This window comes from Solenopsis invicta, chromosome 11 (assembly GCF_016802725.1).
Source record: "Solenopsis invicta isolate M01_SB chromosome 11, UNIL_Sinv_3.0, whole genome shotgun sequence".
Taxonomy (NCBI): Eukaryota; Metazoa; Arthropoda; class Insecta; order Hymenoptera; family Formicidae; genus Solenopsis; species Solenopsis invicta.
Window position 1 is genome coordinate 15,969,514 of NC_052674.1, and position 22,429 is coordinate 15,991,942.

At 45.7% G+C, this 22,429-nt stretch overlaps 1 protein-coding gene across 8 annotated transcripts in view; it reads right to left on the minus strand.

Moving 5' to 3' along the window:
- The window catches only part of LOC105200443 (neprilysin-1), a 524,884-nt gene that overhangs the window by 416,363 nt on the left and 86,092 nt on the right, over nt 1-22,429 (minus strand). For all 8 annotated transcript variants that reach the window (XR_005575917.1, XM_039455238.1, XM_039455241.1 and 5 more), the window contains one exon: nt 9,803-10,028. Coding sequence is in view for 7 of the 8 variants with exons in the window: in XM_039455238.1 (XP_039311172.1) it covers nt 9,803-10,028 (226 nt within the window). In the remaining variant the exon portion in view is untranslated. The remainder of the gene's footprint in view (nt 1-9,802; nt 10,029-22,429) is intronic.

Consider the following 22,429-nt stretch of genomic DNA (forward strand, 5'->3'; position numbering starts at 1 on the left):
AATCGCTCACGAGTTCGAGGTGCAGCGCTCTCGTACTGAGGCAGACAAAAATCGCGAAGTACGCTTTGTGCGATTTATGTCCGCGTCCCGGAGCAGTACGTAGACTTATCGGGCCTGCGTAATCGACTCTTGTATTAATGAATGCGCGCTCGACACGAATGACTCGAGCGCTCGGTAGCTCCCCCATGAGCTCAAAGGCGATTTTTGCTGTTTCGCGCGCACAGCGCACGCACCTGTAAAGCACCGCTCGTAGGGAGGTACGCGCGCGGAGGATCCAGAATTCCGCTCGCAGGGATGTGAGCGTGAGTAGCGGGCCCCCGTGCAACGTTCGATGGTGATGATGCTCGATTAAGCGGGATAGGAGAGGATGGGAGCTGAAGACGACGGGGTGCTTTGCAGCGTCGGGCAGTGGTGAATGACGAAGACGTCCGCCGATCCTGATGAGACCATGCGAGTCTAGGAAAGGATTAAACGAGGCGAGAGGACTGGTCTTTCGAACAGGTCGATTTGACTTTAAGTGAGTCAGCTCGTCTGCAAACGTCGAGGCTTGCATGAACTTTAGCCAATGCCATTTAGCTTCAAGAATCTCGTCGACGCGAATATCAATCGCGGTGTAATCTTTCGCGGTGTCTAGCATAGACGGAAGCGCAGTCGGTCGAGTTTTGTTACAAAAGCGACGGACGTAAGCCGTGACGCGGAGCAGCTTCGGCCACGAGGAGAATCGCGTTGCTAAATCCTATTGCTCCGCTGCACTGGCGGTACAGGCCGTGGTGCTTAGACCACGCTCTTTGGGAAGGGCTTGCGAGTCGTTCGAACTCACTGAGAGATCGACCATAGGCCACGTGTCAGGAGGGCGCGATAACCACGCGGGCCCGGTCCACCACAATGGATGTTGAGCGAGCTCATCGGGAGCAAGACCGCGTGATGCGCTATCGGCAGGGTTATTGTGAGTAGGAACGTGTCTCCAATGGTTGCCGGGGAGAACGGACTGGATTTTAGCGACGCGGTTGGCGACGAAAGTTCGCCACCGCGTTGGCGACTGCTTTAACCACCCTAAGGTTATTGTCAAGTCAGTCCAACCGTGACATTCTATGTTTGAGACTTGCAGCGTGGTGCGAACAAAGGAGAGGAGTTTCGCGAGAAGCAGGGCCGCGGATAGCTCGAGGCGTGGGATACTCAACGTTTTAAGCGGCGCAACTGTAGTCTTGGCTGCAATCAGAGTTACCGTAATTGAGCCGTCGGCGTGCACGGCTTTTAAGTATACGACTGCCGCGTATGCTTTTGTTGTGGCATCGGAAAATCCGTGTAAGGCTGAATGTGAGAGCCATGCATCGTCCAGCGAGGAATCTTTAGCTCGAGAAAGCGTGAAAGCTTGCTTTGGTAGCTTAGCCAATGCTGCAAAGCATCGTCGGGAATCTCGTCATCCCACTGGCTTTTCAACAGCCAAAGCTGCTGCATAAAAATCTTGGCAGTTGTAATAACGGGTGTGATCCATCCGAGGGGATCAAAAAATCTGGCAATTACGGATAGAATCGCGCGCTTCGTTTTGCACGGATTTGTTGCGGGAGTAAATTGAAATTGAAAAACGTCCTGCGATGGATTCCAGACGATACCCAACATATTGAGGCGTTCATCGCCTTGTAACACCTTTGGACGAGCAAGGCCATGATCGGAAGGACCGATATCGGAGAGCAATTCGGCACAGTTACTTGCCCATTTTCGAAGTCGAAAACCGCCCCTCGATAATAGAGCGATCAATTGATCACGGGTTTGGCGCGCAAGATATTTATTATCGGCACCGAATGTCGCGTCATCGACATAGATTTGCGACAGCAGGACTGGAACCGCTAAGGAAAACTGAGAGCCTTCGTCAGTGGCGAATTGCCTTAGCACGCGGAGAGCCAGGTACGGGGCTGAGGCAATGCCATACGTCACGGTTGTGAGCTTATAATCGTCGACCGGGTTTTCCGCGTTGTCACGCCACAGGATCCGTTGATAATGTGTATCTCGGAGATCGACGAGTATCTACCTATACATTTTGGTTATGTCTGCTGTATAAACATACCGATACTGACGCCAGCGCATCAACACGGTGGCAATATTGAGCTGTAGTTTCGGGCCAATTAACATATGATCGTTCAGGGACGTACCATCGGTTGTGCGACAAGACGTGTTGAAGACCACGCATAGGCGTGTGGTCTCGCTGCTCGAGCGCACCACAGCATGATGGAGTATGTAGTACTGTGGGAACTGACCATTTTTGAGATCTGTCGTTGGTATCTTGACCATATGGCCAAGGTGCGCGTACTTGGCTAGGAATTGTCGGTATTCGGTTGCCATGTCTGGCCGCGCGTTAAGGCGTTTTTCAAGCCGAAGCAGGCTTGCAAGGGCGGCGGATCGCGACTCGCTTAGTGCGAAAGGAGGTTCGCTTTTGAAAGGTAGTCGCACGACGTATTGTCCGTGCGACGTGCGAGTATGGGTCGCGAGAAAATGCTCCTCGCATTGATGTTCCTCAGGGCTCATGTGAGATTTCTGAGGAATGTCCTCTATTTCCCAGAAACGTCGCAGTTCAGAATCGAGTGTTTTCTCAACATTGAGATGATGAACATGCACGGAGACGCTGCATTTGGAACAAGAGGGATCAACTGGTCCGGAAATGATCCAGCCTAAAACCGTGTTTTGTGCAATCGGTTCGCGAACGGACCCCCTGCGTATGCCGTCACGGAGCATTAAGCCGTAGAGATCCGCTCCGATTATTATATCAATCGGATCAAGACTCAAGAGGGAGCTATCGGCAAGGTTTAGATTTGAAATGTGCTTCCAATTACCCGCTGTATGGATGTGTTTAGGAGTGTATTTCGTTAATCGTTTCAAGATCAGTGCAGTCGTCGTGTACGCAAACTCAAGGTTAAACTCGGGGGTAACGGTAATTTCAGCGGCGTATCGCGCTTCGGACACGATGTCGCCAAGCCCGTTTATATTAACCGCTCGTTTTATCTTGGAAAGCCGTAAGCATTGTACCGTCGATTCGGTAATAATCGTGACAGCAGAGCCTTGATCGATTAAAGCCCGAGCTGTAACAACGCGACCGTGCGCTGAATGGATTTGCACGCGCGCTGTGGGGAGTAAAACTTGAGCACGTGATAATACCGTGTTGGTATCGGTGATGAGATGCGAAGTAACCTCGCTCTCCTTGTTTTCGCCGAAGTTAGACGTGGGAACGCTTGTCGATGTTTCGAACGGTTTAACCGACGCGTCGGTATGTAGCAGTGTGTGATGTTTTCTCTGTTTATATGCTCGAGAGCTCGTACACTCCTTCACAACATGTTTCGTACTGAAACAATTAATACATCGCCTTTGCTTTTGTATAAATTCAGCGCGTTGTACGGGAGTTTGATTTAGGAATGTTGAGCATTGGTAAAGTAAATGATTCTGCTTGCACGCGGGGCAGGCAAAATTTACAGTCGTCGCGGAATGTGACGCCACTGAATTGCGTTTCGGAAACTTGGACGAGTCGGATGATTTTTCTTTTGGCTGAAGCGGGACAATGGCATCTAAGGCGCGAATTCTAAAAATTGATTGAGATCTTTATACTGCAAATAATCAACAGACTCGTCAAGTTTTAACTCCCACGCTTCTCTCGTCGACTTATCGAGTTTTTGCGCTATGAGGAAAACTATTACGTCATCCCAATGCTCGGTTGGGCGACCAAGATTTTTTAACGCTTGTAGGACTGCGTTGGTCTGATTGCAAAGGTTCCGAAGCTCCTAGGAAGATTTTGCGGTCACTGTCGGCAACTCGATTAACGAGTGTAAATGACCCGTAATGAGGCGGCGTTTATTTTTGTATCGGGAGTTAAGAAACTCCCATGCAACAATAAAATTCGCGTCGGTGATCGCGAGGTGGCTCAACGCTTTACTTGCGCCCCCTTTGACACAGGAACATAGATAGTGCATTTGGTCTACGTTCGATAAGGTCGCGTCATTTCAAATGAGCGAAGTAAAACAGTCGCGAAAGTTTTCCCACTTGTCGAATGTTCCGTCAAAGGTCGGGAGACTTAGCTTTGGTAGATGCGATGATGTCCTGAAGGAGTCTGCCGTGATGCTCAGGTCTGCAACGGTTGACGCCTGGAATCTTGGCAGTGGTGCAGGGTCAAACGCGGCGAGTACTTCAGCCATGTAATCCGCTGCTTCGTTGTAGCTATCTTCCGCTTGGATAAATTTTTTGTCATTGAAGTACGACAGTTTGGTATGTTGTTCAGAGGTGGCTTTCATGTGGATTTTGTAGTTGAGTTCTTGGCATTTAGCGAAGTTCGTTTTGAGAGTGCCGAGACGCTCCTTTGTCACGGCTGGGGTCATCTTGACTTGCCCAAGTTTCTTATAATTGGCTAACGTCCTCGTTACGGTATGCATCACCTGCATTTGCTTGGCCAGGAGTTCCTTTAGGGTCGACATGGCAAAGATCCACGATGGCGATTTTGTGCACTTCGAACTTTTATGACGAACTCGTCTTGAACCCGATCCGGCTCGAAGGACCAAAATGTTGGGTGATTATGGAATGGAGTCACGGGATCGCTGTCAGGAGGATCGGGTTTAAGGACGTGGAAATAACGTCGTAGTCTGAGAGTGCACTTTAAAAACTATATTTGAATAAACGTACCCGCGGAGAACACCCGGTATGCTGGGCATGCGGATTACATGCACAGATCACGTGTGAGCATGTACTTCTTTGCGTTTCACTTGCGGCGCGAGATCGCTTCGTTACATTAATTGTTATATTAACGCGCGCTCGTTTCTCTCCGCGATACTAGACGAGGACGTTCGAGTAATTCTTCGGATCGTCTTACAATTCGTATTAAATTGTTTGTGAGATATCTTCGCACTGTCGTGATTACTTAACGAGAACGATATAACTGAGTGTAAGATTAAAGGTAGCGATGTGAACGATCGGAAGCTCGTCGGCGAATCTAGCGTCGATCCGTCTCGGCAGAGCACGAACCCCGAAACTCTTGCCTCAGGTTCGATGGCAGGGGGAAAAGATCACGGGTCATGCGAATGATCCGTGGTAATATTTCCGCAAGGTAAACGAGATTCGGCGTTCTCTCGTTTGTATTGGAGACGGAGCGAGAAAATATATTTAATCCGAAACACCTCTTCTTCGTTTTTCTGACGATTTGCACATGGAGTTTATTTTTATTATTTCTTTATCTTTTTCTTCATAATCTTTTTTTGTTTTCTGGTATAGATTTTAGCAAGCTTCTTTTTATGCAAATACTATCAGTTGACACATACTTTTCGTCTTCTGCACGTATGATCTTAGTTGTTTTAGTCTTTGGCTTAGTGAAGTAATACTTATTCGAATAACTAATTTCCAAGCCGATTCTGGTAGGTGTAGATTTCCTATTTTCTCGAAGTATACTCCTGCATGGTGATTAAAGTTTTCAATTTCATACAGTCCGCTGGTTCACAAATCTTCTATTTTGTTCAATTGTTATTGCTTTTATTAAATATTTTAATGTTTTGTTTAATTAATCCGTGCCATTAAAATTTTTTTGTTTATATTGAGTTATTTGTTCCCCCTTTTTTTCTTAATGTAATTCTTATATACACGTCATTAATTTTAAGTAATTTATCTTCTCTTCTAGCTAAGTTTATTTTTTTGTTGTTGTTGTTGCATTAGATTGCTGTGAATTTATTATAATATTTATTCTATTCACATTATATAATATTTTCTATTGATTTCGTTATTTTTTTCTTTTTTTGTATATACCAATTTTTTATTTTGTTGTAACTTTATTAGCTATTTTAATCGTTCTGCATATCCGCTTAGCAACAATCACGCCACGAGCGCTGGTTGCATCAAAAATGCAAGATTGCGGAATTTGTCAATCGTGCGAGCAGCGTAAGCATCGCACGATTGACGCGAGTATGACCATACCAGGTGTATGCATAAGTTTTTTCCAGTTTTACTAAGAGATGGCGCCAGCGAAATTACGCAGCGTATTAATTTGACACATACGTCATTTTGTTCGTCTGACATAGAACTACAAACACACACAAGTTGAGTCCGCCAAAAACTCTTTGTTTTATTGTTCAGTGATCATGTCGAGTTTTGTGCCTCAAAAACAACATTTGCGGCACGCATTGCTTTTTTTATTTAATCAAAAGGAAAAGGCTGTTGAAAATCATCGTTTGCTGGTAGAAACATATGGTAAACACACTCCATCAATTAGAACATGTGAGACATGGTTTCGACAATTTAAAAGTGGTGATTTCTATGTGAAAGACAGTGAGCGCTCTGGTAAACCACAAAAATGCGAAGACGAGCAATTGCAGGAATTATTGGATGATGACCCAACTAAAACTCAACGGCAATTAGCAGAAGCATTAAATTGTAACGACCGTACTTCGCGCACGGACGGTCGACGGTGCGGGAACGGGCGCGAAAGGTCGCCTGAAAAGGCGTTTTAGTTGGTGTGACAAACAAACAGCGTTTATTGTGTATACGGTGAGGTTAGCTTACGCCTCGTGACAATATACAAGTCTCTTATAATACGGTTGGCGGTGCAGTTATCACAAACGTGCAATGACACGATCGGTCGGTGACAAATCGCGGAACTTAGTCTAACGCGCGGACGGACGATATTTCGCGGACAGAAGCACTGGAATCTATACAAACTTATTTACATAACGCACCCGAGACGCGTTTCGTGGAACACTGTCGCGATATTTTCAAGGAAGCCGGGCGGCATTGTTATGATGGCCGTGCGCGACGCGGTGCGTGGTGCGGTAAGACGGGGCGCGTACACACACGGATCCGTGCGGTCGGTGTCGGTGTTTCGCGCGGACAGTCGCGAGGCGGTTAATACCGCTGTCAAGATCGCCGGAGGACATTACCTCACGCCAAGTGCGCTTGGTAGAGGCACGGAGCACCGTACCCCCTTACGCGAGGCAGCGTCGAGCTGGATGGCGGAGAGGATCGCGCTGTTGTCAAATATCTTGACAGGACCCAAGTTTCACTTGAGCCCAGGCAGCGAGTCGGAAAGCGGAAGCGGAATTGGGAGCGGAGTCGGCTGCGAACCAAGTGTCTCAGCAGAGACCGAGGCGCTCGATCTCGGTCGCAACCTGGGGAGCTTCTGGTCGGTAGGCCGGCCAGGAGCGGACAAGGTGCTCGCCTCCGACGAACGTCGCCTTATATACCCGAGGATCGTGGCGCGGGGATGCGCGACGTGTCACGGCGGAGTGGTCCGGCGGCAGCATCCCCGCCACTCGATCTCTTCCGTTTCGGGCCACGCGCACAGAGCGTGGCTGCGGACGGCGCGGGAACGAGAGCGCGTGCGCGCGGAGATGCGAGCGCGGCAGCGATCGTATATTTGCTCCGTTCTCAGAGTATATATTAAGCGCTATGCGCAGTTAATTGCCGTCCGGCGGATGTTCGGCCGGACGGTTCGGCGGTCCGAGAGGGGGTCGGAAGGCGGTTCGTTACACCATGTATCACAAGAAACAATTAGCAGACGTTTACGAGCAATGGGAAAGATCAATAAACTCGGTAAATGGGTCCCACACAATTTAAATGAACGTCAAATTGCGGAAAATCGCAAAGTCACTTGTGAAATGCTGTTTCAACGCCACAAAAGGAAATCATTTTTGTATCGAATTGTGACGGGTGACAAAAAATGGATTTATTTTGAAAACCCAAAGCGGAAAAAATCGTGGCTTTCACCTGGCGAAGCCGGTCCATCAACATCAAGGCCAAATCGCTTCGGCAAGAAGACCATGCTCTGTGTCTAGTGGGACCAGAGCGGTATTGTGTATTATGAACTCTTGAAACCCGGCGAAACCGTTAATACACAACGCTATTGCCAACAAATGATTAATTTAAACCACGCATTAATCGAAAGACGATCGGAATGGGCCAGAAGACATGGCAAAGTGATTTTGTTACGCGACAATGCGCCGTCTCACACAGCAAAATCAGTGAAAGACACCTTAAAATCTCTTGGATGGGACATCCTTCCGCACCCGTCGTACTCCCCAGACCTGGCGCCATCTGACTATCACCTTTTTGCATCAATGGAGCGCGCGCTCGCAGAGCAGCATTTCAGCAAATTCGAGGAAGTTGGAAAATGGCTCGACAAATGGTTTGCCGCAAAAGACAAGCAGTTTTTCTGGCATGGTATTCATAAATTACCTGAAAGATGGGCGAAATGTGTAGAAGCCGATGGCCAATATTTTGAATAAAAACAAATTAATTTTCCTTGAAAATTACGTGCTTTTTTTTACCAAAAAAACCGGAAAAAACTTATGCATACACCTGGTATATGATCATCGCGAGGGCCTAATGACCCACCATATCGGAAATACCGAAACTATAAGTTAGGCTGCCTAATTATGGACAGCGGGAGATTCTTAATGTAAAGTACAAGCGGCACGTACGCGCTCCGCGATAAGTCGGCCATCTGACACCCCGCAAAACATCCAGCGGCCAAGTGCGCGATAACACGTGATCCGTTCACCGCGATTCGATTATATTAAAAAGACAAATCATTTATAATAAAGTTTGGGGAATAAAAGTGTTAATAAAAAAGTGAAAGTGTTAATTGCGTTACAAGAATCATAACTCTTAGTATAATATCATTTATAATTTATAATGCTGGAAATATCGGTTATGTCGATTTCCTTATTCGTCAATTAATATATCTTATTATTTCAACGATAATTACCCACGTAGCACATGGTTTCAAATACGTTTTTAAAACGTATCCATAGTTTCATAACCATAAAGAACCATTAAAAAACGTTTAAACAGAAACGTTTTTGAAACAATAGTTTAAGAAACGTATTTTTTATGTTTCTTCTGTAAATACTGTAAAAAAGTAATACTGTAAAAAAATAGTTTTTCTTAACATAAAATAAAATAGAAGTATTTTTTAAAGTAAAAAGAATCGAGAATCTTTCTCAAGAATTTTTTCCGGAAATTTTTAAGCGGTCACTCATTTAAGTTGTAATCGTAAAAGAGTATAATTTTATATATGTTTATATAAATAATATGCTTTAATTATATGTTTTATCTTTTCAATAACCTATATTGCTTCGATATACATGTGTTAACACAAAGTGTTCACAGATCATCATCAGGCATCTGTTCGCAACAGTCTTACAGGCAACGTTGGGCGAGGTTACGACTTGGATGGGTAGCCGCTTAAAAATTAAAAAAAATTCTTGAGAAAGATTTCCGATTTTTTTTACTTTAAATAACATTTTTATTTGATTTAACATTAAGAAAACTGTTTTTGAAAATTAATTAGAAATTCTAAAAAAGTAAAAATTAAAAAATTTTTTATTCGTAAAGAAAACGTTTCTATAATGGTTTCTTAAACGTTATTTTATCTTAAACAACATTTTACAAGAAGAATCAAATCAGCTACAAACTAGTGTGACATGTCTAAGTTAAATAGAACTCTTTACAGAGACAGAAACTTTTGATTTTTCTGGGTGTGTTGAGTATCTTATCCAAGCAGGAGGTAGGAGAGTTGATTTCAATAACGCACAAGTATTTTATCGTTTTTGTTAGATATGTTGTAGCATACAACATGAGCACTCTAATCAAATATTGGTTTTTGTCAAATCACTTAAAATTTCTTAAAATTAGTCAAAAAGCAATTCATCTATTTTTAACATTCCGACTTTTGTTTGTAGAATTCCACACCCACAGAAACTTTTATGTATGAAAAGCTCCATACCCTTCATAAGAAAGTCTCTATCTATGACACTTTAAAAGATAAATATAGAATATAACTTACGAGACTCCCGTGCACATTTGCAAGAAGTGTTCAATACCAATAGCAGAAGTATAAACAGGCAAGTAACCAGCAAAGTGATGACTAATACACCAATTAAACGTTGTCTGCTTGTTCCTCTTCGTCTTCGTGTGATTGAGGTAGATCGTGACACGCCGATCGGTTTCTGTGGATTGATCGGATGTTGAAGAATGGATGTTGTAGTTACGCCACTTTGACCATAAGTTACCTGTACGTAAATAATAAAACAAATAGTATTTATATTTTTATTACTTCAAATAAAAGGTAAGAAGAAGAAATAAAAAGCTCTAAAAATAATTTCTACAGCTTTGATTATAATCATTATAAGATAGGAGCGTCACTATATTAGTGCTATTCAATTTTTCATATTATAAATATGTTTTAATTTATATGCCTCTTATAATTAACATGTATGCTCCTAATACTGAAATTAATCAATATATAACTACCTTGCCAAAAATGTCCGATTATAAAAAAGTAATTTGAATTGTTCAGAATTCTGCACCAAATTAAAATCGATTAAAATTAGTCAAACTGGATTTAGTATGTTTCAGATGAATTAATGTCAAGTAATATAAATCTACATAGATAAAATACGGTTTTATACATATAGTTATATTTAAATTGATTTTAATAGGAGGCTTACTCATTTTTCATACCCCGGGTCTGAATTTCTTGCACGGTTCATCTTTGTGTTTTGAAGCATTAAATAATCAGTTCGGACAATTTGAATTTTAAAATCGAATATCAAATAGTTCAAGCTGTTCGAATAGATATTCAAAGTGTTTGCACTCATTTCAGATCCGAGTTTGAAATTATTATAATTCGAATGTAATTTTATAAAAATATTAATAATATTGTGTACATACATTAAAGATTATTGAAATAAAAATAATTAATAATTGAAATAAAGGTAAATGTGGAGAAAAGGTTATATCTCATCGATTTCATTGACCTTAGTATATGTTATAGAGATGTGGTACTGATCAACTTTTTCTTATAAAATAATTGGGGATTTTGTATAGTTTTCGAGATATACTTACAAGGAAACACATGCAAGTGTCCGCCTCAGATTTACACGAGCTTTTAATATGTTGTAGTACAGATAAAAATAAGAAACATGTATTTTTTTATTCGTGCCCGTTTGCACTTTTAGGGGGTGAAACACTCCTTTGAAAAAAATCGGTTTATTTTCTTTAGAAACATATATAGACAAAACTATAAGAGATAGAGAAAAATGTTCTAAATAAAAATTGAATGGCTTAAAGAGTACTTTATAATAACAAAAAACTTTTTTTTTATTTTTGTATACTTTCCCCACCACTTACCTACTTTTTTCAAAATTTTTATTTCTTTTTATAAGCAAAATAAAGCTCATTTTATTAAGAATTCAACGGTATATGACTAAGTTATGATGCAACATTTCCATTTTCAAAAATAATTAAAAATTACCCCATAACGCACGGCCGTCTGTGTATTATGAAAGTGTCCCCCTTCAATTTTGATGAGCATTTAATACTGTAGGATCGGAGTTTAGATAGCGTTTTAGTTTTGTGTTGCGTTAGATACGTAGTTAGTTTTTATTTTCGTTATAGCAGAAACGATTAGGCGCATGGTGATTTCGGCGCGAGCGCCCGTAAAGACATTCGGCACGATTCGGCAAAGTTCGGCGCGCAACGTAAAAAAGAGAGAGACACACAGAGACAGCGTAACGTGCGTGAGCGTGCATGTAGAGAGAAAAGATTCGTGTACGAAAGCTGTAAGAATAAACGCCTCATTATTGTCCACTTCTCGAAACCACGCCTTGTGAACCATATCTTACCAACATCCATAAAGTAAACCTACAATACGTTGTAGTACAAATCAACACAAGGGACACGTATTTTTTTATACATGGCCAATATCACTTTTTGTGAATGAAACATTCCTTCGAAAAAATCAGATTTTTTCCTATCGAAGCGTGTTTCGTCAAAACTATAAAAGATAAAAAAATGTTCTAATTGAAAATTAAATGGCTTGAAGAGTACTTTATAACAATGATTAGAAATATTTCTTTACTTTACTTTTATATTTTCTCTCACCACTTACCTGTTTTATCAAAATGTTTATTTCTTTTTATAAGCAAAATAAAGTTTATTTTATTACGCATTTAATGGTTTATGACAAAGTTAAGGTGCAACATTTTCATTTTCCAAAAATAATTAAAAACTTCTCCAGATGCATATAATACGCTCGATACTTCACGTATCATGTTTTGTTTGTTGTTTAGTGATGCGTGATGCGCGCGTTGAAATGTCAAAATTTACTCCGAATAGAGCGCGAGCGAGAACTGTGTGAGCAATTAGTTTTGGCAGCGCTTGGTTAGGATACAGCCCTGAGCGCGCGATTACGAAAGCGAGTCCGACGCGAGAGCGCGAGCGACGACGGTAACGTAACGTCTGTATAATGAATGAAATGGGAGGCGGGAGAGGAAAAAAGACGAACAGAATGATCACTTACTGCAATTAACGGTTTAATGTTAATCGTCTTTAATCACTAATTATTTTCAATGTTTCTGTCTCGTTGATTTATAAGAACGCCCGCACAATCTTATTCAATACGCGCGTGTCGACTGCAAACGCAAGTTCACGCGCTTTATGACTCCCGACACTTCCCGATTTCATTCTCGCTCGGTTTCGGATACTGTGTGACTCTCTCGCGTCGCTTCTCGAATCTGAATCTGCGGATCTCTCGCAGAAAGAGCGAACCTCCCTGCTCTGGTTTAAGCGAAAAAAAGCCGGGAGAAGCAAATTCGGCGAGAAAATGTATCATTGGCTCGGATGGACTAATTACTGTATCGTCATCGACGATTTAAAACGGCCACCGGACCGGACCGGTAAACTCGTTGTTTGCTTAGGCCGACCTTTCCTTGCGTGTACGGACGACCACGACAAAAACTTATTTGTTTCGCACACAAAATATTATTATCTTTATCGTCGAAGTTTCTCATATTCTTACTTTCGCATAACCAACGAGACAGAAGATTCTCGACGAGATACGGCGCGTAGAACGGATGTTCTTAGGAATACAATAATATGACGATTTGCACAATTTTCATAATTTAGTAAAATAAATTGAAATGAATAAAATAAGAAAAAAAAACAAAGTACAGTAACTTATAATTAATTTGACTCGACTATACATGATTATTTTAACTTGAAACATTGCATGATTATTTGAACTCGAAACACTTGTATTTTTATAAATTTTTATTTTATCACTTATTTTTAAATTTATAAAATTTATTTAAAAAATTTTTAATTTTATTATATATATAAATGGTACTTTATTCCTTGCGGAGTACACTGCGGACCACTGCTCCGCTTACATAGTTTCAACATTTTATTTCTTACATCCTTTACAACGCATGAGAGAGAGAGGAAGATCATTCATCCATTCATACCTCGACATTCATTTTCTGGACCTCCGTTTCCGCCGCATCTTCCTCTCTTCCTTCCATACTCTTATTCGTACTCAGCCACCCTCATCCCTCCCTCATCTCCACCCCTCTCACCTAAAACCTCTTCCACCATCTCTTGCCATCCCTTTTCCGTCCCCCAATCCGTGCATTCCTCCCATATATGTTCCCATGTTTCCTCTCCCCATCCACATATCCTACACTTTCTTTTCTCCTTCTCTTCCCAGTATCTACATCCTCTCATACCGTCTCCTAACCTAACCTTGCCATCCTTTTCCATCTTTCCTCCTTCCAATCCCTCTTCAAGTAATCCGGCATTCCCTTCCCCTTCACTTTATTATACCATCTGTTGAACCTCGAGCTCCTAATTCTTTCCTACCTTTCCTCTTCCTGCCGCCTTCTCTCTCTTGCTACCAACTCTTTCCCCCCTTAACCCTCCCTCTCATCAAAACCTTTATATCTCTTTGATATTCCAGCTCTTCTCTTCATAGAAACCTCTTTTTTCTTCCTCGCATTTTTCCATCACCTTTCCCTCCTTCGCTCTTATCTCCTCCCAACACAACCTTGCCAACTCCCCCCCCCTCCTCCTTCGCCAGTTTCTTTTCATAGCTTCATGCCCTCATTCCTGCCCTTCCCCTTAATTTTTCCCTCTGCACCTCCTCCCTTACCATGTACCCCGGTGTGTACCTTCCCACCCCTATTACCCATTTCAAATACCTGTCCTGTATCCTTTCTACCCCTTCCCTTTTCTTCCACCCCCAAATTTCTGCACCATAGCTAACCACCGTCCACACTAACCTATCAAATAATCAGAGCCTTCTAGCCCAGTCCTTTCCGAATTTCCTCTTTCCTATTCCCCATACCTCTCTCATCACCACCGCTCTTTTTTTGACTCTCTTCTCTATATGCTCTTTCTGTCCCCCATTTGCCATGATCATGGCCCCAGATATTTATACCTTTTCACTTCCTCTATTTCATTTCCTTTCCATTTCCATATTATCTTTTTTTGTCTCCCACCCCCTCTTCTACACCTCATCACTTTTGTCATCTCCACATTTACTTTTAATCTTTTCTGTTCTATATATCTGTAACGCTGGTAGTTTCTCGGTGTTGTAAGTTACGGGATAGGAGTCAGGATCGGTTGCTCGGATGTGCTCGCCGGATGTCCGGGTTTGTGTCAAATGATAACGCCGTGGTTTGGTAATGGAAACGAAATAGTTTAAATATATTTTGAGACGTTGGTTTAATACAACATAATCATACAGTCCCGATATCGTTATCAGATAATCCTGAACTCCACGAATAGGGTTACGGCACTGGAGTGCTTAATTGTGCGGTCGTCGGCCCGCGTGAAACTAAGAGAACGGTCACAATGTTTTCGCGGCGTGCTTAATATCTAGGTACAAAGAAGGAACGGTTTCAAGTCACTAGGGGAAACGGACGGACACGTGCTATGCGCTAGGCACTCGGAGGTAGCAACTGGAGTTGCTCGGTGAAACAATCTTTGGTTTTGCGGACAACATATATATAACTCGCGGCGGAACGTACTATACAAGGACGGACTCGTAGTTATGGAAACGGACGGACTCGGATGAATCGTGCGATATACGGACGGATTCGGCTTTACGCTCTAAGCGTACGGTATCCGTATTTAGAGTGGTCGCGCGGCGGCGAACTCTAATGCCGTGTTCGATTGGCCCGTGCGGCTGACCGGTTACGGTCTCGGATTCGACGGCTCGCGGCGTGACGGACAGTTTCGCGCTGCGCGAGAGTTGTCGACGGTGTCGGCCGGTTCGGCCTCATCTCGCGGGGTTAGCACCCCGGGAGGTACGGTAAGCGGACACAGGAGCGGTGTCGGCGCGGACGGTCCCCGAGAATTCCCGGGGACGCTTGGAACGGTCGGATCGGAGTGGCCGGACGACGAGAATGCCCGTCGTCCGGTTGAACGGAATTGATAACCGTGCGGTAAGAATTCCCGCCGCACGGTGTAACAGATGCGGATTGGACCTGGCCGGACGCACGAGAATGCCCGTCGTCCGGCTGAACAGTCTCGATTGGCCGCGCGACGAGAATGCCCGTCGCGCGGCGGAGCGGATCGGAGTGGCCGAGCATACCCGGCCTCGGGGACGACGGTTATACCCGTCGCGAGAAGGTTGGAACGAGAATGCCCGTTCCCAAGGAGGTGCTCGAAAATCCCCGAGCTAGGAGGCGCCGAGTATGCCCAGCGCTGGAGATGATCCGAGGAGATCAGGTGTTCGGAAGGATCTGTCTTCGGCTGCCCACTGCCGGCTTATATACCGTACCGCGCGGCTGGACGCACTAATCAGCTCGCGCGGTCGAGCCGGCCGGAGTGGGAACGCTTGCCGAACGCGGCGCGTGGCGCGCCGTTTGCGCGCGGTAGCATGCGGTGGTCTTACGTACGCGCGTGGGTCTTACGTAAGACGCACGTGCTCGACTGCGGTGCGTCCGACGGTTTGTCGGTCTTGAGTAGCGACACGGTGGAGGGGCGTAACGTTACACCACCTCCCACGTTTAGAGTGGCGAACTTTGGCCACTACGCCGGGAATTCCCGCACGTAGTGGCACTGTCCCCCGCGATCGAACCGTAGGGTGAAACGGCGGTTAGCGAGGCGCACTTTATACTTGTGAGAGTAGACAGTGGCGGCGTAGTGGGGTACGTGGATGACGAAGTCATCACGTACGCGGACGGGCATCGGCGGGTGGTCATCGGTCTTGGTGGCCCTGGCTTTCGGTGACGGTGTTGCCGCCGGCTCGTGCGATCCCGTCATAGTCGTCGGTGGAGTGCACGATGAGGGTGGCCGGATGACGGTGCTTGCGGTGGCGGTCTTCATGTTGCGCGTGTCCCGCGCGCTCGGTGTTGTTTCCCTGGAGGTCGTTTCGGGCCTGCCTGCGGCGGCAATCGGCGGTGCGGTGGTGGAGGCTTCGTCGTCGTCTAAGTCCGACAGGCCATCCCCGAACACTGCTCGTAACTTGGCCTTGGCCCGGGTGATATTCAGCTGTCGCTTCGGTGGTGGTGGCGGCGTCGGTGGCGCAGCCCCTTGCCACTCGCGGGCCGTTACCGCTGAGGAACGTAGTAGAACGCAGCCTACTGCCGGGGGAGGACGCTTCCCAGTTACTGGCGGCCTTGGGCGCGTGGGCTTGCGTGCTGGTGTGGTGTGCCCGTCTGTAGCTTGACGGCTAGCCTTTCCCCGGACGAGCGCCTGATCTGGAGCGCGGATTGTAGGCTTCCGCCGTCGCTTTCGCGATGGTGCCGTCATTAGGCTTCTGAGACGGTCCACGGTCATCGGTGTGACGGGTGGCATCTGGTTCGGTGATCGGGTCGTTTGTGGGTAATCCTTGTAAACTCCCTTTGCTGGTCGACGGTAGGGGCTGTTGCGGCGAACAGATGTGCCTGGTCCGTTGCTGTGGCCATCGCTTGGGACCACAGCGATTCAAACTCGCCATCGGTGACCGGTTCGGTGAGAAACGCGTCTAGAACCTTCATCCTTGGAGAGAACCTACTGCAATTTTCGGTCCTGCGGTCTCCTTATATACTCGTCCTGGACTGGGAGAGGTATCCCCTTCTCCTGGGGGTGCCATGTCCAGGACGCGTGTTGTTCACGAGGTCCGTTTTTTAGCGGTGTCAATGCCCCGGTTAAAATCTGCCGCTTCATCCTTCGCGGCATGAGTGTCGTCTGCTGAAGCCTTCTGCTCCGATGACGTCAGAGTCGGAATTGGTTAAATCGGAACGGTACCTCAGGTGCGCTTGGACTCGGTCAAGTATCCTCGGTGTGTTCGAGTTGACGGTTTTCGGCGCGACGGTTTACCGGTGGAAACAGTCCCGGTCGGTCGGTAAAAGCGGTCACCGTTTAGCGCAGAACACGACATGAAACGGAGACGGTCACGGTTCGCAAGAAAAAAAAAAAATCGGTAATGGTTTATCGCCAACATCAAACAAATAAGGACATGCATGGACGTGGACGGTCGGCGGGAACGGTCGTCGGAAACGGTCGTCGGAAGCGGTCATCGGAAATGATCCCTGTTTATCGGGGGGGTGGGGGGAAGAAACAAACAACACGAAACGGTCACGGCTAGTTTAATCATGATACACAAAAATTGAAAAGAAACTCGGTTACGGTTTATCGCGAAAAATACCTGTCGTCGGAGATGGTCTCGGTCGGTCGGTAAAACGGTCCCGGTCTATCTAACGGCAGAGACGATCGCGGATCAGTGGAAAACGGTCACAGTTTGTCGGACAACAAAAGAACAGTCAAGGTCGGCGGGAACCAATGAACGCGGTTACGTTTTATATAAAAGAAGATCGAAAAGAAAAATTGTTCGGAGTTTATTGACAAAGAAAACACGCATGGAATTGAACGGTTATCGGAAAAACGGTCCCTGTTCGGGCGCCATGTAACGCTGGTAGTTTCTCGGTGTTGTAGGTTATGGGACAGGAGTCAGGATCGGTTGCTCGGATGTGCTCGCCGGATGTCCCGGTTCGTGTCAAATGATAACGCCGTGGTTTGGTAGTGGAAACGAAATAGTTTAAATATATTTTGAGACGTTGGTTTAATACAACATAATCATACAGTCCCGATATCGTTATCGGATAATCCTGAACTCCACGAATAGGGTTACGGCACTGGAGTGCTTAATTGTGCGGTCGTCGGCCCGCGTGAAACTAAGAGAACGGTCACAATGTTTTCGCGGCGTGCTTAATATCTAGGTACAAAGAAGTAACGGTTTCAAATCACTAGGGGAAACGGACGGACACGTGCTATACGCTAGGCGCTCGGAGGTAGCAACTGGAGTTGCTCGGTGAAACAATCTTTGGTTTTGCGGACAACATATACTACTGTGTCCAAAAAGTAAGGTGACATTGCATTTATTTCGAAAATTCTTTATTTATTCTTGCAAATCAATTTCGTCCCCTTCAAAGTAATCCCCCCCTGATATAATACACTTATTCCAACGGATTTTCCAATCTTCGAAACAGTTGTAATAATCGATTTCAGGAATGGCCTTTAGCTCCTTCTTCGCAGCGGCTTGAATCTCTTCTATTGACTCGAAACGGTGTCCCCGGAGCGGCCGCTTGAGTTTGCTGAATAGCCAGAAGTCGCATGGAGCCAAATCAGGTGAATACGGTGGTTGTGGAACGATATTAGTCGAGTTTTTGATTAAAAAATCACGAATAATCAGCGCAGTGTGTGACGGTGCATTATCGTGGTGCAAAAACCAAGTGTTGTTTCGCCACAATTCCTCTTCTGTCGGATAGCGTTACGCAAACGACGCATAACGTTCAAATAATATTCCTTATTGACTGTTTGGCCCGGCGGAAGGAACTCGTAATGCACAACACCACGATAATCGAAAAAAACAGTCACCATAACCTTGATTTTTGAGCGACTTTGACGTGGTTTTTCGGTCTCGGCTCACCTTTGACACGATATTCACTCGATTGGTCGGTTGTTTCGGGATCGTAAGCGTAGATCCAAGTCTCATCTCCAGTGATAATGCGTTTTGTCTTGTCAATGTAGTCGGAAAGCATTGCTTCACACACTTCAACGCGGCGCCTTTTTTCCAAAAAATTCAATGATTTTGGTACCAGTCGAGATTTGACGCGTTTGAGAGCCAACACATCGTTCAAAATGGAATTGACCGAGCCTTTTGATATGCCAATCTCATCAGAAATGTCTCTAATGGTTAAACGACGGTCTTCCAACACCAAATCTTTAATTTTTTGGACGTGAGCTTCGTCGGTTGCGGTTGATGGTCGCCCAGTACGCTCCTCGTCTTCAACACGTTCTCGACCTTCATGGAAGTCTTTGTACCACTTGTATACATTTTTTTTCGACATAACCTTATCGCCAAAGGCATTCTGCAGCATCCGCAACGATTCTGCAGCAGAAATTTGATTCCGCAAACAAAATTTAATGCAAATTCTTTGCTCAACAAATGTAGACATGGCAAAAAACGAGAAATTCACTTTTAGCAGCTCACAAAACAATGCGTATCTCAAACACTAATGGATATTTTGACGTGTTACTTCACTTGGATGTCAAAGACAGTCCTACCAACCTAAAAAAAATTATATTCCTCCAAATCCGTGCGCGCGGGAGATTTAAAATGCAATGTCACCTTACTTTTTGGACACAGTAGTATATAACTCGCGGCGGAACGTGCTATACAAGGACGGACTCGCGGTTACGGAAACGGACGGACTCGGATGAGTCGGGCGATATACGGACGGATTCGGCTTTACGTTCTAAGCGTACGGTATCCGTATTTAGAGTGGTCGCGCGGCGGCGAACTCTAATGCCGTGTTCGGGTCGTGATTGGCCCGTGCGGCTGACCGGTTACGGTCTCGGATTCGACGGCTCGCGGCGCGACGGACAGTTTCGCGCTGCGCGAGAGTTGTCGACGGTGTCGGCCGGTTCGGCCTCATCTCGCGGAGTTAGCACCCCGGGAGGTACGGTAAACGGATACAGGAGCGGTATCGGCGCGGACGGTCCCCGAGAATTCCCGGGGACGCTTGGAACGGTCGGGTCGGAGTGGCCGGACGACGAGAATGCCCGTCGTCCGGTTGAACGGAATTGATAACCGTGCGATAAGAATTCCCGCCGCACGGTGTAACGGATGCGGATTGGACCTGGCCGAACGCACGAAAATGCCCGTCGTCCGGCTGAACGGTCTCGATTGGCCGCGCGACGAGAATGCCCGTCGCGCGGCGGAGCGGATCGGAGTGGCCGAGCATACCCGGCCTCGGGGTCATACCCGTCGCGGGAAGGTTGGAACGAGAATGCCTGTTCCCGAGGAGGTGCTCGAGAATCCCCGAGCTAGGAGGCGCCGAGTATGCCCAGCGCTGGAGATGATCCGAGGAGATCAGGTGTTTGGAAGGATCTGTCTTCGGCTGCCCACTGCCGGCTTATATACCGTACCGCGCGGCTGGACGCACCAATCAGCTCGCGCGGTCGAGCCGGCCGGAGTGGGAACGCTTGCCGAACGTGGCGCGCCGTTCGCGCGCGGTAGCATGCGGTGGTCTTACGTACGCGCGTGGGTCTTACGTAAGACGCACGTGCTCGGCTGCGGTGCGTCCGACGGTTGGTCGGTCTTGAGTGGCGGCACGGTGAAGGGGCGTAACGTTACATATCCTTCTAACGTTTTTATTAACCCTTTCATCCCTGCTTCAACCTCTGCTACCACCGCCACATCATCTGCATACGCCAGGGAATAGATTTTTCTTTCCTTCACCTTTACTCCCCCCATCCCCCTTTTTCTAACTCCTCATCCAAATCCGCTAGCAATAGTGTGAACATACTATACATGGGCTCAACGGACATCTCTGTCTCACTCCTCTACCTGTCCAAAAGTTGTCCCCCCCCCCTTTCCCCCACCCTTACTCTACTTAGTGTCTCCTCCAAAACTTCTTCACACCTCACCACCAGACTATCTCTCACTCCCTTCTTCCTCATTGTCTGTACCAGTATCCCTATCCACCGAGTCAAACGCTGCTTTCATATCTACATAACTGCTATTTTGCCTTTCGTTTTCGCTATTTTCTTATTTATTAGATAATTTAACACGTATATGTGGTCTATCGTTCCTACCCCTCTCCTAAACCCCGTTTGACTCGGTGGTATAATCCCTTTATTTTCCACTTCTTCCTTCAATCTCTCCGCCAAAACCGCCGCGTACACTTTATACGCCGTTGGCGTAAGCGTGACCCGCCTATAGTCTTCTATCTTTTCCCCCGCCCCTTTTTTCACTATCGGTACCACTATCCCTTTTCTCCATTCTTCCGGCCATCCCTCTCCCTTCCACACTCTATTGTATATTTCTCAAAGCCATTCTCTTATTTCTTTTCCCCCATATTTCCATACTTCATTCATGATCCTATCCCCTCTTGCCGCTTTTCTGTCCATTAATTTCATTATCGCCCTACCAATTTCCTCTCTACTAATCTCTTCTTCCTCCTCTACCCCTCTCCCCACTTCCCCTCTTATCCTTCACTCCACTCCCCCCAGTACTTCTCTAAAGTGTTTATCTTACTCCCCCATTTCAATCCCTCCCTGACTCTCTTTCTCTTCCTCCTTCCTTTATTTACTACTTTCCACACATCCTTTTCGGATCTTATTCCTTCTATTTACCTTTTCCATCTTTCCTTCTCCCTTTTCTCCTTCTCCTCACAATGTCTCCTGTACTTCCTCCTCATTTCTTTATATTTTTCCCCTCTGCCTCTCTTCTCCTCCACCTTTTTAATTCCTCCATAATCTCTCTTTTCCTATCCCTACATTCTTTATCCCACCATCCTCTCCGTTCCTTCTTCTCTACTCTCTCTAATGCCACTTCTACTTTTCTCTTCATTTTCCTCCAAACCTCCCCTACCCCCTCACCGTCCCTATCCCTCTTCTCAAATTATTCCTCAAATTTCTTTTTTCCTTTCTCCGTCCAAACCCCTCTTCTTTCTCTCCCTTTCCTTTTCCCCGTTCTTTTTTCCCTCCGCCTTCCTCCCTCCACCCACACCGTTATCAGCTGATGATCGGAGTCCACCCAATCCTCCACCTTCATCTTTTCCACCTTCCTTCTTGTCACCTCGTTTCCGATCACGTAATCTATTACGGTCCCTCCCTTCCCTCCTGTATACGTACATTCCTCCTCCTCATTCCCCTTTACGCTTCCATTCAATATTGACCATCCCAATTCTCTTATATAACCACATAGCTTCTTTCCCTCTCTATTCACCTTTTCATCCTTCGAGTTCCTCTTTTCCTGATTTACCCTTTCCTCTTCATCACCTATTCTTCCTCCTTCTCTCCCCGTCCTAGCATTGAAATTCCCCCCTATTAACACCCTCATCCCTTCCTCTCTATCCTCCATCCACTTTCTCAACTTCCCCATTTTTTCCTCCAAATCTCTATTCAAATACACTCCTATTAGTTTCCACCACTCTCCCCCTAAATTTACTTTTACTGCTTATAATCCTTCCTCTTTTCTTTCCTTACCCTCTTTTTCTCTCCTTATTCCTTATCCCTACAATCATTCCTCCCATTGCCCTCCCTTTCTTACTCTGCCTTGCCGCCTTTTGCACTTTCCACACATATCCTTTGGCAGCAATTTTCGAACTCTTTCCCATCCCTTCTCTTTGTTTTCCAT